The sequence below is a fragment of the Nannobrachium achirus genome, assembly GCF_963921795.1.
Source record: "Nannobrachium achirus genome assembly, chromosome: 2".
Taxonomy (NCBI): Eukaryota; Metazoa; Chordata; class Actinopteri; order Myctophiformes; family Myctophidae; genus Nannobrachium; species Nannobrachium achirus.
Window position 1 is genome coordinate 24,902,720 of NC_137811.1, and position 16,514 is coordinate 24,919,233.

At 43.0% G+C, this 16,514-nt stretch overlaps 1 protein-coding gene across 1 annotated transcript in view; it reads left to right on the top strand.

Annotated features, from left to right (window-relative positions):
- The window catches only part of cdk14 (cyclin dependent kinase 14), a gene marked incomplete at its 3' end in the record, with an annotated part of 339,638 nt that overhangs the window by 170,558 nt on the left and 152,566 nt on the right, over positions 1 to 16,514 (top strand). Inside the window, exons 6-7 of the mRNA XM_080748107.1 lie at positions 580 to 674; positions 7,870 to 7,932. Of these exons, the coding sequence (XP_080604233.1) occupies positions 580 to 674; positions 7,870 to 7,932 (158 nt within the window). The remainder of the gene's footprint in view (positions 1 to 579; positions 675 to 7,869; positions 7,933 to 16,514) is intronic.

Below are 16,514 nucleotides of genomic sequence, written 5' to 3' on the forward strand. Positions count from 1 at the left end.
TGATTTCACTTTTTTCACATTTTTTTAAATGATAAATGCAAAACGAACGGTTTTGGACATACACGGTTTTCACCCGACAACGACGATATATTATCTCTCTTTCCCCCTCTTTCTGTAAGCCCTCCCTCTGCGTCCCGATCTCTCTCTCTCTCCCTCTCTGCAGTATCTCTTCTGAAAGGCATGAATCCAGCCGAATAATAAATGAAGCGATCAATCATCATCATCATCATTTTAACTGCTCTAACCATTATTTAGTATTTTGGCTATTGCAAAATAGCAGATATACAAGCTCATAACACGTCACTGTGTGCCTCGCTATGAGCTTATAGATCTGCTATATGAAAATGTTTGCAAATCTTTGAACGTATCTATATTTCTCAAATCATTTATTCTGGAGGTTCCTGGCATGAATATTTTTTAGATGGGTGGGTGGGTCTGCGGCCCAAAAACAAATCAACTTGGAATGAAAGATCTTTGGGAACACACTGCTCCAGAGGTTGTACAAATCTAATAACAAAGAATTGTAATAATTGATTTAACAACTCTGTATCTCTGTGGTCTCTCTCTCTCTCTCTGCAGCATCTCTTCTGAAAGGCCTGAAGCACTCCAACATCGTCCTGCTCCACGACATCATCCACACCAAGGAGACCCTGACCCTGGTCTTTGAGTATGTGGTGAGTGTCCCACCCTCACCCATAGCCCGTCATGTATACCAGGGGTTCCTAAACCTTTTTGGCTCGGGGTACCCCTCTAAATATTTTATTTTTATCCGAGGCACCCCTACATTATTATATTCCTAATTTTCACTCCCAGCACCTTATATTTATTGCATATTTTAGCGATTATGTTGCGAGGAAAGCGGGATAATAGCCATTTTGGTTAGAACTGACTGAAAATAACTTTGTACTTCAAGTTTAAAATGATACTAAATATATTTTTAAATGTCCTAATAGCAGATCTACATGCTCACAACGCCTCGCAACGCGAGGCGTTGTGAGCATGTAGATCGGCTATTTTCACAATGTTCGCCTCTTGCTTACTTAATATTTGACCAGTCCTGACGAATATTCGACTATTCGAATACATTGAGGTTGAATAATTCGAATACTAAAAAACACTATTCGTGAATGCCCTACTGCCCAACAGCAACGACTTGTAACAAAGTAGTCTCTGATGGTATTGCTACTTTTCCATGCAAGTGTGTGTGTGCGACTGTGCGTGCTTGCGTGCGTGCACTGTGCACTGCATCGCTGCACCACTAAGATCAAAGATGGCCCTAATTAGAGAAGCTGGATTTCAGGAGCTTTAAAGGAATAACGCTCATCAGTTAGTCGTATCTCCCCAATGCAGTGTCTCAAAGTTTTTTTCATTTCAAGAACGCCCGAAATTGAGATGATCGAATTGAGATCAGTCTGGCAACATCAGGCTAGAAAAGGTTAAGAATGGCTGACTCAAATCTGTTTGGTGCGCGTACGTGTGTGTGTGTGCGTGGGTTTGCAATGTTAGCTCAAATTGAAGGTTCGCATGAATTCATATTCAAAGGAGACAGTCTTATATTAAGAAAAGGAGTTGACCGTGATCCATCACGGTTTGACCGAGCTGACCTTGGCCTTCACGTTAGCTTATATGTGCGTTCCAGTGTTTTCTTTAATAGCCTCTCTCTCCGGTTATTTCTGTAGCCGTGCTCTTTGTTTATGGGAACGGTTGGAGGAATGTTTAGCCTCCACATCTTAAAAACGGGACCTACGCTCGCTTGGGTTTTCCCAGCCTCGGTCTGGTTGGTACCACGGCAGGCCAGCCGTATAAACACGAGGGGCGTGCATGTTTATGCCCTGCGCGGAAAGCCATGGCAACTCGGCAGCCATTTTTTTAATACTGGATCGACACTGTGCTTCTTGTGGCGTTCCACAGATGTGCAGTTTGTTAACCCATTGAGACCTGAGGCTGATTCTACAAAATGTCTTCTACATCAATAGTTCTCACACTCAAGATCTTTCTAAAGAATGTTAGAAAATAGCAGATGCACGTGGCGCGCTGTGAGCTTGTAGATCAGCCAACGCTCAAATCTAAAATGACACAGATGCTTTCCCAGTTTTAATGGTTTATATACTGTAAGTACTGTACTTGAGTACACTTTTGTTGTACTTTTACTTTATTGATTGATTGATTTTTATATCACATAAAAAGAGTTATTTCCACACATACGTATAGCATCACCGAGGATACAAACTCAATAAGGCCCAAGTTATTTCACTGTACTTTACTTGAGTATTTAATTATTTTTTTCTAAATATTTTATGCTTATACTCCATTACATCTTGGAGGCAAATATCGTACTTTTTTACACTACAATTGTATGAATACTTTACTAGTTACGTTACTAGTTAAAAAAAGAAACGATTATTCATAATTTTACTTTTGTATTGCAAGTATATTTTGATAATAGTTTACCTTTGTACTTTTTGCTCTAGGAACATTTTGAACACCGGCCTTTTATCAGTAACAGGGTATTTATAAAATGTGGTATTGCTAAGTGAGTAAAAGCACTTCTTCCACCACTGCAGATGGTGTTGTTAGGACCTACAGTATATCAAGCAAAAGCAACTGAGAGAGGGGAAACATATTTACAGAAAACAGAAAAAACAAAATGATTCTGTAAACTCCACTAGTGGAGTGAGTGCCGGTTCTAGTACTCACTCACTCATGAGTGCCGGTTCTAGTACTCACTCATGAGTGCCGGTTCTAGTACTCACTCATGAGTGCCGGTTCTAGGACCCATTGACGGATGTGCGCTTACGCTTATATTGCTTATGCCAGGAACCGGCCCTGAGTGATTCTCAAAGTGGTGTGTGGGTAGGGCCGGTTCCTGGCATAAGCAACATAAGCGGCCGCTTGGGGCCACAACCAATAAGGGGGCCACATCACAGGAAGAAGATATTTTTTAATCATATCGTTACATTATGTCATGTATCCCCTATCCAAAAACTAGCGTTATTATTTTAATATGCGCTCCCCTTCCTCCTTCCTCATAATCTCAAACTTCACTCTAGGCCTGGCTGCCTGTACTTGATTCATGAGCAAGTCAATATGCCTCCAAAAATAACATTTCGATCTGGTGCTACAGATTATTTTAGGTGGCCCCTCACTAACGGATGCGCGCGTACGCGCGCATCCGTTAGTGAGGGGGCACCTACAATAATCTTGCATAGGACCACTTGAGTCCTAGAACCGGCACTGTGTGCGGGGACCTCCACCATCGGATCTTTGAGGGGGTTCCAGGGGGGTCCCCACTCCCCAGCTAAATCTAAAGACTGGGGGTTCCAGGGGGGGGGGGGGGGGTCCCTGGCACAACATGTTTTCAGATGTGGATCTGGTTTGAGAAGCACTGCACTGGGGAGGTACAACTAACTGATGAGCGTCTTCTTCCTTCAAAGCTCTGAGCTGCAGCGTTTCTAAGTATAGGTCCATCTTTGATCTTAGTGGTGCAGCGATGCATATTGGACTGGACAGCACGCAGACGCACTGGCTGCTCCTTTTCAATTCAGCCATGGATGATATATAAGTAAAAGAAAACATTAAATAGTATGTAATGTAAAACAACATAAATGAAATGAAATAAATGAAATTAAAGAATCGTTGCTGTCGGGCAGAAACCTCTTATCTCCATATTCTAACTTTTTGTGTTTTTTTTTGTTTTGTTTTATTAACCCCCCTACTTGATCCCACTACAGCGTCACACAAAAGCATCAGTAGCAGATCTACAAGCGACGCGTTTTGAGCTTGTAAATCTCCTACTTTTGGTTTGAATTTTAATCCTGAAAAGTAACGGTTTTGGCTTTTACTTAGCCTTTGGCAAAGGCTAAGTAAAAGTCATAAGCATTCAGAAATAATTGAATTATGTCAAAGCACAAATGTATTATTATCAAAGTATACTTAAAGGGGAAGACCACCCATTTTCATTATTGAACTGTGTCATTAATATACCTTAGAGGAGTTGTGTGGAAATAGAAAAAAAGCCCCCCCCCCCCCCCCCCCCCCCCTTCTGTGTTGCCTAGAACTGGAGGATTGATTTGGGGGGTTTGTATTTTAAAGTACAACTTGATGACATCACACATTGTACTTTACAATACAAACCCCAAAATCAATCCTCCAGTTCTAGGCAACACAGAAGGGGGGGAACTTTTTTTCTATTTCCACACAACTCCTCTATGGTATATTAATGACATATTTCAATATTGAAAATTGGTGGTCTTCCCCTTTAAATTGGCAAAAGTTAAAAGTGTTCATTATGCAGAATGCTCATTTTAGAAGTCGTTAAGAAGACTTGACCTTGACATGTCAGAGAATACATGACCGTTGCATGTCAGAGTCACATCCTGAGTCTATCCAGTAGAGATTTTACACTGTTAACATTGTAGTGTGAGCTATAGTCTGTCAGAGAAACTGCTGGATACGCATTTTAAAAAAAATGTAATAAATAGCGTATCACATTTATGCTGTGGAGATTCACTTGAACTTTCTTTGAGCCACGAGTCTTGTTATGAATATGGGGATGTGTTTCATTTTCTGCACATGAATATGTAACGTGGCGGCATGGAGAGCTGTTTGACTTGAATGGCGGCGGGATGCAAATGCAAATAGAAACGTGTTGTGTTGCACCGTGAACCTTGTTTGCGGCGTCGGTTTCACCATGCTGTTCAGTCCTCTTCTGTGCTCCGGTCAGGACTGCTGCTTTACATACAGAGTAGACTGGCTTCTCACCCTGCCAGCCAAATCAATTCATTTCTCTCTCCTCCAGAGACTAATGATGATTGACAAGGAGAGAAAGAGAGAGAGAGAGAGGGTACATGTGTTAGAGAGAGAGATAGAGAGAGAGAGAGAGAGAGAGAGGGAGAGGGAGAGAGAGAGATGCTGGTTTGTTTCAGTCAGATGGACAGACAGACAGACAGACAGACTTGAGCCTCCTCGTGAATTATTCATGAGAGGGACGACATTTATGTGGGTTTCTGTGGGACCCAGCGGTGGCAGCAGTTAGTAAATACAAGCGGCGTGACAGACGCACACTGTCTGCATCCACACACACACACACACACGCACACACACACACACACACACACGCACACACACACGCACACACACACACACACACACACGCACGCACACAGTCACTCCCGCCCCTCCATTCAGAGGACAATTGTATTACAGGCCTGGCGTCCCCCAAAGGTTCCCGTGGCAGACATCTCCGTCGATAGCGAGCGGATATCATTCATTCAGCCTGATAAACAAGGCAGACGTGAACGCTCGCAGAAGAAGAGACGTGCGCGCGGGGGGCCGCGGTGTGATTGAGTTGGCGTCCGCGCCGCCGCGGCCGTCCAGCGGCATCGTGGATACTTAAGTCCTGGACCGCCACTGGAGGTGTGCGGCATACAACAAGGTGTACGACTGACTGACAAGGACCATTGATTTTCTTTTCCTTTCTTTTTTTTTGCCAGTACCATGTGCCTCAGTGTCACTCGGGGAGTGACAGTAAATAAAGATGACATTTCCTTTAGCGTTTATCCTGATCCGTTGCCTGCAAGGCGACGTGTCCACACGGAACGTGAAACGGTTTGGGTGTCCATGTCCATAGCACTCCCATTCAGTGTTTATAAAGCCATTTAGGCCTAGAATTATTTAATGCTTTAACTATTGAAAAATAGCAGGTCTACAAACTCACAGTGTGGCACCGAGTGCCGCGCTGCAAGCTTGTAGATCTGCTATTTTTAAAAATTCTGGATTTTTTTTGCAAGTCTTTGAACATATCTTTTTAAAAGCGAACATTTGTAACTCAAATATTTGCTTCTGGGTGGTCCCATGAACAACATATTTTGAGATGGGGGTCCGCAGCCAAATACATGTAATTTTGGGGGTCCTTGACATGAAAAAGTTTGAGAACCACTGATTTAGAAGAAGGATTTAGAAGACATTTATAGAATCGGGTCCAAAATATTCAAAATCTCACGAGAGCTTGTATATCTATTTTTTAATAGTCATAGCATAAAATAATAAATTGTTAAAGTGGTTCAAATCTAAAGCGACACAGATTAATAACTTAATACTGACTGATGACCCGGTCATCAAATGACTGGCTTAGGAATGCGACACAAAACTAAACATCTCCATGAGTTCAAGGCTTCATGGTCATAAGTCATGCTTGGGTGAACCACTCCTTTAACACCCACAGCGTTCAAACCCATCAACCATGGCTGTGCTCAAAATGTCCTGATCTGTGTGATTAGCACAAACAGCTTAACTGAACCCAACATGGATGTTGTAAATGACCGTGTTGACAGACACAGCCAGTAGGATCCAAAGAGCAGCGCTCTCTTCCAAAAGTAGAAGATCTTCAGTTTGATGCTTTAGTGCAGGGTTCCCCAATAGGCAGCCCGCGGGCCATTTGCGTCCCGCAGGGGGCTACTGTCTGGCCCCCACAAACCCCAGTAATAATGGTGGTATAAGAGCAGCAACAACACTAGTATATTGTTGTTGTCGGTTGGAAACCTTGTATCTCCAAATTTGTATGTTCTTTCGCAAAGTAAAGCCCTGCTTCATCATACAAGGCCGTCGCACAAAAGTTGTGAAAACAGCCGATCTACAAGCACACAACGCCTCGCATCGCGAGGCGTTGTGTGCTTGTAGATCGGCTGTTTTCACTGTTTTTTAAATCATTTTTAAAATGATAAATGCAAAACAAACGGTTTTGGACATACAAGATTTTCACCCGACAACAACGATATCTGAACTGTCGCTAGAGTAGCGGGAACGCCACCATCGCCCCCTGCAATGTTGTGGCCCTCGGCTTGGTACCCTAGACATAATTCGGCCCTTGGGGAAAACTAATTGGGGAAGCCCTATGAGTTATTTTCTTTTAATAAATCTATTATCTTTTCAATGTAATATTCAGTGTGTATATTTAGGCTCTGCTTCAGGAGCATTGTGATATCATAGTCTTGTCATGCTTATAGATTATTGTGTCATCTGTAGCATCATGGGAGCAGAGTCACACCACCACATACAATGCAATATCATTGCATCAACTGTTTTATTGTCTTTCTTTTTACCTTCATTTAACCAGGCAAACCAAAGTAAGGCCATAGTCTTATTTACAATTGTGCACTGGCAATAGGCCAAGGCCTTTATGAGGGAAAGGGGAAATAAGGGCTTAAATAGATCAATCAGGATAAAAGCAAATAAAACACAAAAGCACAGTAAAAGCAAGAGCACAATCAATGTGAAAAAAGAAGAAAACACAATAAAACATAAACAGGCCTTGCAGAGGTCCGATGACACAAATAAACAGGCTAACAATCCATGTAGGACAGCAACGTTTGTCTTTAAGATAATTGATAATCAATGCTGATCTAGGGACCAAAGTGTCCAGTTTCAACCTTTTGTTGTACTCTAGTCTAGGTCATTTTTAGTCTCTGACCGCAGCAGATTGAAAAGCTGCAACAGCCTCCTCTTGACTCGAGTGTCTGTCTGTGTTGCCATCTCTCAAATGAATGGGGTTTTCATATTATGTATACAATCATACCTGAGCAGTGGCTTCTAGTTGGTATCTCCATATTCCCATCTCTAAACTGTATTGATGTCAGGGACCATATAATGGATCTGATAGGCCATGTGGGAGCTTGTCGTCTGTTAACGGCTGCAATGCATTCTACCTGATCTTCTTGATAGATGTCTGTCTCTCTGTGTTCACTTCAGTCTGATGAAGAGTGTAGCTCAAAGTGTCTCTGATTTATTTTGGGTGCAATGAATGTACTTTATCATTGGAGCCCTATAGTGTGCCAGTGTTTTAGTATTATTTTTTCTTCCTGTTTTCCACAGCACACAGACCTTTGTCAGTACATGGACAAGCACCCCGGGGGTCTGCATCCAGACAACGTCAAGGTATGTACAATACAGTACGGTACATTACATTACATTACATATTGTCCCCAACTCTGCTCTGATGCATGTCCATCTACATGTGACACCTGATATAATCTAGATAAGCCTTTCATGGTTTAATGCAACCACTTTCAACGTGGCATCCCTAATCTGGGAACGTCACCATAGGCAGACATTTTCTCTTTTCACCCCCCAAACAAATAGCAAAAAATAGTGGATCTACAAACTCTCAATGCGTCGCCAGGCAACGCATTGAGAGCTTGTAGATCCACTATTTTTTTTTGTTGCTATTTTAGAAAGGGGGCTATGTTAACTTATTTTTTTTTGCCACCCCCTATTTCTTTCTGAACTCACGCCTCTGTTTACTGCCATGAGGCTGAGTCCTCGGTTCTCCTTGCAGCACAGTCTCTTCTGTTAGTGTCCTTCTGGAGGACTCTGAGCAGTGGACCTGTTGTTCACTGAGCATCTACTCTTACAAAGCCCACTCAGGGATGTTCTGGCCATTGGGAAAAGCGGGACAACTCCCGAACGGCCGGTTCATTCCCGGACGGTCCGGGCCGGCCATTAGGAAAAAATTAAACTGTTTGCACAAAAGTAAAAATTAAACTGTTTGCACAGAAGTAGTGAAAACAGACGATCTACAAGCACGCGTTGTGTGCTTGTAGATTGGCTGTTTTCACTAGTTTAAATCGTTTTTAAAATGATAAATACTTAACAAACGGTTTTGGACATACAAGGTTTCCACCCGAAAACGAAGAAATATAACTCATGTAATTGGCCCACTGGCTTGTCACTTTGTCACAAATGTTTGAGTAGCAGCAGCGCTATAGAGAGAGATCTCTCTCTATAGCGCGCAATGAGGGCCTCTCCAACTCTTTTTCCCGGGCTGAATCGGGGGCCCAGCATGTCCCTGAGCCCACTACATGGTGTTTTTTTGTTACCGGCGTTGTTGATTGGCTAGCACTGCTATAGGCGGATGATGTAACACCAGAGTCACACATTAAGATATTCTGGATGTGGACAACCTGATCATGGTCACTATTCAAAACCCAACGTGTACCGCGATACACGTCGTATGGTGGCCTCTGTGTCGTGATCGTTAACGCATCGCAGCCTCTAGCACTCGTGATTCGTGATACATTTTCGTCTCTGTCGGGTGGAATGAGACTTCATACGTCCAAAAATTACACTTTTCCGGATTCAAATTCAAAAGTAAGCAATAGTAGCAGATCTACAAGCTTGAATGGCTCAAGCAGGGAGATAATTCACAAGAAAAAAAAAACATGGAGATGAGAGGTTTCTGCCACCGGCAGCGACGATATTGTCGCGAGGTTGTTAGGAAATAATACCTAACCCAACTGTAAAAAAGTTGCGTTGAGTTGAGATGACACACGCACCGATAATGATGTTACTGTAGTTGTAGGAGTGTGTTTGCGTCTAGATGCTAATTTGATCCATCAGCCAGCTGACACGCTAATAAGCTCTAATGGCCCCTGATTAGTAAATAAGATGATGGCTGAGTGAGTGAGGATCCCTCACAAAACTCACTAATGAAGGAAATTAAACTGAGCTGCCGTCCATCCGTATGTCCGCCTGTCTGTCCCTCTGACGGTCTGTCTGTTTATCTGTCTCACACCGGCAGTGGTGGAAAGTAACTGAGTAGATTTACTTAAGCACACTTTAGTGCTATTTGTACTTTACTTGAGTAATTCCAATTTCCAATACTTTTGCTTCTACCCCTCTCGGATCCAAATGTTGTACTTTTACTTCACTACAATTATTAGAAAACTTTAGTTACTAGTTACTTGAATTTAGTTACTAGTTACTTGGCAGATATAAATTGTATTATTATAAAACATAGATGAACCACTTTAGCCCTATTTTATACCGTGGCTATTTGAAAAGAGCCGATCTACAAGCTTGCGACGCGTTGTGAGCCTGTAGATCTGCTATTTTCAAACATATTGTGTGCTTTTACTTTTGGTACTTCAAGTACATTTTGATGCCATCACTTTCATACTTTTACTCGAGTCCATTTTGAATTCCGGACTTTCATTTGCAACAGAGTATTTATTTGTTGAAATAGTGATACTTTTACTCAAGTAAAAAAATTTCAGTACTTTTTCCACGACTGCACACCGGGCTTATTATAAACGGTGTGAAGCCCCCCCCGTTTCCCACTAACATGGAGTGGGACTTCAAAGAGGGATGTGGGAGTGGGAATGAAGACGTTTTGATTCTGTTGCAAAAGCGATTCTGGCATGAGAACATGTCCTCCTCCTCTGCGCGCTACACACGTCGCACGCGCGTGTGCGTGTATGCGATTGCCATGTCTAATAACCCTAATCTACAAGGAGCTATGGCATATACTCCAAAACTAACCCTAAACCTAACCTCTAAAGCAGTGTTTCTCAAACTTTCAAGTTTCAAGGTCTCCTCTTAACTCTGACAGTGTTCAAATGGGGAGATGCTTTCCCGGTCTTTAAAAAAAACAAAAACACACACACACACACACACACACACACACACACACACACACACACACACACACACACACACACACACACACACACACACACACAAACGGAACCAAATGTGTACCAAATGAACCATTATGGTTCCATTATGTGCACTCACTCATCAGAGTCCAATGAACACTGAGGATTTCACTGTGCAAGCTTATCCCAGTTTCCACATGGGTGATTATGTCAATTATCCTGGGTAAACACTGGAACGTATGAAGGCAGACGCCTCGGAGATGACAAACCATTGGAACGCGCTCTTAGAACATACCTGGAGTCATAACGTCATGCAGAGGCATCACAAGGGGTAGGAAAGTGGGACTGAGTTACCAGGGCCCAAGGTGGAGGGGCCCTAGTAACTTTGGCAATTGAAAAATAGCAGATATACAAGCTCACAGTCGTGAAAATGTGTTGCAAATCTTTGAATATGTATTTTTTAAGCGGACATTTGTAACTCAAATTTTGCTTCCGGGGGTCCCTGGAACTAAATATTTTGAGATGGGGGTTCGTGGCCAAATACATATCATTTTGGGGGTCCTTCACATGAAAAAGTTCGAGCATCACTGACATGGAAACATGGGTTTATTGCACACTTTTTCAAAAAAAATTAAAAATAGCAGATCTACAAGCTTGCAGCGTGGCACTCGGTGCCGCGCTGTGAGCTTGTATATCTGCTATTTTTCAATAGTTAACATTCATGGGGGGCCCGCAGTGAATCCTTGTACCCAGGGCCCAGAATTCGGTGTGACGCCCCTGCCGTCATGTGACGTTATGTTATGGGACTTCCTTGAGTTGGAATGAAGGTTTTGAGACCGTAATCTAAGTGCTGGAAGATGTGTCGTGTTGTTGCCTCCCTCAGCCATGGTTTAAAAGATAAGGGGGTGAAGGGGGCGCCGTACGTCGTCAAGTCAGTCAAAGCTGTCAGCGGACTGATAGGCAACAGCACAGGTGCCGGTGCGAGACCGACCCCCCCAGTATGGGGCGGCATAGCTCGGCGGCATAGCTCAGGGGTAGAGAAACTGGTATTAGAGCACGAAGGGTATAAATCCCGAAGGGTTCCCAGTTCGAATCCGGGCTCCCCCTGAGTTAATGTCGAAGGGTCCTTGGGCAAGACTCTGAACCCCTAATTGCCTCCGGTGAGTAGGTTGGTGCCTTGCATGGCTTCCTCTGCCACCGGTGTATGAATGTGTGTGTGAATGGGTGAATGTAATGCACAATCTATGTAAAGCGCTTTGGATTAAAAGCGCTATATAAGTAAGCAATTTACCCCGAGTGAGAGGACATTATGCTCTGATAATGTCCTGTGTTAGGGTGTTATCGGACGAGGCGAAGCCGAGTCCGATAACACCCTAACACAGGACATTATCAGAGCATAATGTCCGACCCCGAGTGGTAAATAGCTTTTCTACCACTTTTTCCCTTATACATGAAAGAAAACACATAGTTGTAACTTGCAAGGATCTTAAGTTACAATCATTATTGCCTATAAAACTTCCGCGAGACAGCAGATAGTTCCACCAACAACATCTTCTACTCACCAACAGATGGCGCCAACTCCATACTAATCCATGCGTCTAGCTTACAGCTAAGCTAACGTCAGTTAGAAGTACCGTTCCGGCCGTAAATAGAGGCTGTTCGCTTCCAGAAAGGCATAGGTTCAGAGAAAAGGGGCTTTAAAGTTGGCGGATTGCATTGGATCCAAATAAATCGGCGACTATAGCATGCACGTTAGTGAACATAGGACCGTTGCCACGGTCATTTGTTGGTTGGGGGAAAGGTGTTCCGACTACCTCCTGAAGTCCCCGGATGTACACTGAGGCTCATTGATCTCGGACAAGTCCTAACACAACTTTGCGGCAGTAGTTCTCTCATAACCTCCGGAATTTAGCCAATCAGAATCCAGTATTTGAACACGTGACTCGAAAAAGTGGTAGAAATGCACCATTTACCATTTTACCATTTAGTATACTCCCTTAACTCGCGCGCACACACACACACACACGCACGCACGCACGCACGCACGCACGCACGCACGCACGCACGCACGCACGCACGCACGCACGCACGCACGCACGCACGCACGCACAAGCTCTCTCTCTAATCCTAATTTATTCACGGTAATCTCGACGCCACTGCTGTCAACGGCGACGAGAAGAAAGTAGTTGGCATTAATCCGTGCTGACAAAAGGTGTGAACCGTCGGTTACATAACGGGCGTGCGTGCACGTGCGTGGCATCATCCACCTGTGCGGTCGCGCCAACCTCCGCCTCGCTGTAACCCCCCCTCCGCAACCTCGTTAAGTCCATCATAATCGTTGCTGTCGGGTTTGAAACCTTGTATGTCCAAAAAGTTTACTTTTCTGAAAATGTGTAAAAAAGAACTTGTGTTCCAGTGGATCAGATGTAGTTATTATTTTGTCACAAGCTCGCGTGGATCTGCTACTCTTGATGCTTTTGTGTGATGCTGTAGGTACAGTATGATCAAGTAGTTTTTTTTTTGTTTTGAAAATAGCCGATCTACAGCTCACAATAGCCAATCTACAAGCTCACAGTGCATCATGATGCGACACATTGTATGCTTGTAGATCGGCTATTTTCAAATCGAAAGTTAAAACAGGGAGATAAGAGGTTTCTGATATGCAGTTCCATTTCCATGCCACTTTGTGAGCACGAACACTGTAACGGGTCCTATTGTTTTCGGGATTGTTTCAGGATTTTGTTTAACCACATGAACCCTAGCCTAACCCTATCCTGCGAGTGTCATAATAATAGGTGGACATTTGGTGAAAATAGGTGAACATTCGCAACAGACCGATGATCAGACGTCTGCGGTTTAATATCCTTCATTAGAGTGCTTTGTGAGGGATCCCTCTTCACTCAGCCACCGTCTTATTAACCAATCAGAGGCATAAAAGCTATTAGTGTCTAGTCTGCTGCTGATGGATCGAATTAGCATTTAGACACACACTCCTACTACTACTGTAATATAATGATTGGTTAAGCAGAGAGAGAGAGAGAGAGAAAGAGGGAGAGAGAGAGAGAGAGAGAGAGACAGAGAGAGAGAGAGAGAGAGGGAGAGGGGGAGAGAGAGAGAAAGGTGGCGATCCGAGCTTGTAGATCTATTACTTTTGCTATTTTTTTAACCCTGAAAAATAACAGTTTTCTCATATCTCAATAGCAGATCTACAAGCTCACAGCGCGGCACAGAGTGCAGCGCTGCGAGCTTGTAGATCTGGTATTTTTATGACCATATCTGACCTTGAAGTTTAAATCTACCTTTGAAGGTAAATCTATACCTTCTGCTTTTCAATGGGAATGGAGTGGTTTCTTGCCATTTGCGGATTTGTGCAACACTACGCTCCATTCTCCATAAGAATTAAGGCCCGTTCCCACTGGGCGCGATAACGATGAAAAATATCGTTTTTCAATTGAAGTGGATGGTAGCGTCCACACCACAACGATAAAGCCCTCATAATTGTTGTGAACGACGGTGCCGACTTATTGTTATCATTATCGTTATCGCGCCCAGTGGGAAAGGGCCTTTAGAAAGGCAAAACGGGGAAAGAAACCTGTGGAAAAAATGCATTTGCAGGAACTCTTCAGGAAAAGAGCAGTAAAAAGTAAACAGTAGGGCATTCACGAATAGTGATTTTTAGTATTCGAATTATTATACCTCAAAGTATTCGAATAGTTTAATATTCGACAGGACTGGTCAAACTTTCAAATATTAAGTAAGCAAGAGGCGAACATTGTGAAAATAGCCAATCTACATGCTCACAACGCCTCGCAACGCGGAACCGAGTCACATTAAATGTAAAACCTACAATTCCAAGTGCTTGGTCAGGGTGGGGGTCCCCAGTTCAAAGATGTTTATTTTGGGGGTCACGGCCTAAAAAGGTTTGAGAACCCCTGGTATAGAGCATTAACAAATTCATCCACCAGGGGCATTGACAACAACTTATTCTTATGACTTCCTATCTAGCCAAGCTTTATAAACTATATATTTTTTAAAGAGAAAACAATAAAAAATAGCGAATATTCGACTTCGGTGAACAATGTCGAATTGTCACTTTGATATTAGAATATTCGAATATTCTAATAGTTGGTGAATGCCCTAGTAAACAGTCTCTTTGAGACACTCTACTACAATGTTCTCCCTGCACTTTCTCTCTCTATTTATTTGACTAATGTACTGTATATCACCTTTCTGTTTACTGACTAGAGTTCATGTTTACCAAGCTTATTAAAGTGTAATCATGAAGCGTGTACCTCGGTGTGTGTGCGGACACATGTAATCATAAAGCATGATTACTCCTCTGCACTAATTGGCATTTCCGAGGGAGGGAGAATTATGCTCTGCGGTGGCATTTGACCACCAGCCATTTGTATAATCTATCACCTCAGCACCCCAGACCCCAATCCCCCCCATCGACAACAATCTATCACTAACAGCACTATCTGTACGCCAGCGCCTTGCTAACAATGACGTAGTTATCACTATCACACCCATTAGGAGCATTATCCTCTCTCCATCGAGCGAGACATTATGAAAACGATGGGGGCCGGATGATGGGCTGTGCGTTATCTATCAGTGCAGTGTGCAATGAACAGTGGTGGAAACAATACTCAGAATGTTTTACTTAATTAAAAGTAGCAGTAATATTCTCTGTTACAAGTAAAAGAAAAGTCCTGTATTCAAAATATGGCATCAAAATATACTTACAGTACCGAAGTAAAAGTACTAAAACTAAAATGCTGATGTATATAATTGAGCTTAAAGAGTAGTTCACCCGCAAAATGACCTTTTCTATCTATTACTCACGCCATGGAGACTTGAGTTCAATAATATTTTTAGTTTTTGTCGCATTCCGAAGCCAATCATTTGGGAGACTCTTTGTAGACCCATTGATTCTGGATGGAGACCCAAATGCACTTGGGTCTCCATCTGTAATCAATGGGTGTAAATGTATTATAATCAAATTATTGGCTTAGGAATGCGACAAAAAAATAAAAAATATTATTGAACTCAAGTCTCCACGGGTTGAGTAATCGATAGAAAAAAAGGCATTTGGGGGGTGAACTACTCCTTTAAGTGTTAAAATGTATGTCTTGTATTATTAATAAGTGTAATCTTCAACGTAACTAAACAAAATGATAAATGGTGCATTCATACAGGAGTACCTTTATCCAAGCTGCTTTACAATGTGCATTACATTCACACATTCACAGCGACGGCAGAGGAAACTAAATGGTTATCGCTATCAGACTCATTAAGAGCGTTCTTTTTCAGTATGGAGACGAGCATTATGAAAAGAATGTGGGGCGGATATGGCCGTGCCTTATCTATCAGTGAGATGAAGTCCAGTCAGGGACGGACTGGGACTAAAATTCAGCCCTGGCATCTTGACCAGCCCCCACAACAAGCGCGTGCAGATACTCTACCGACTCGTCGGGACGAGGGCGGCACATAAATACACAAGCTTTTAATATCACAACTTTTACGGACAACATAAATGATAACTACACAACTACACAATGCATACATTGTTTAAGTTAGCGTACAGTTCTCACCACCAACAAGCAGAGTATGAACATGATTAGTGCCAAAATGTGTCAGAACTTTGGCTAGTTAGCTAATGAATGGAAAAGAAGCATATTGATCTGAGAATTGGACAAACAAGTTGTATTTGATTGCTAGACTATAGGCTACTGTATGTTACTGTCTTTTTTTTTTCTTTCTTTTTTTTTTGGGCCACCAGCCCCCCAGCCCCCTAGCCCACCAGCCCACCGGGCAAATGCCCTGTATGCCAGAAAGCCAGCCCGCCCCTGAGTCCAGTCTGTCTCTCCTGCCCGATATTCCCTCTCATTTCGTGGGCAAAGTAGGAGGCCATACATCACAGTGACAGCAGCACACTGGGGCTCAGAGCATCCAGTTTCACTGGGACACCAGGCACAGTGAAGCCATCAGCAGCTCAAATGCACCTTTCAGACTTGAGCCTAATTCACTGGTGGAAAGTAACGTAACGTAAGGTATATTTACCCTGGTACTGTTACATAACTA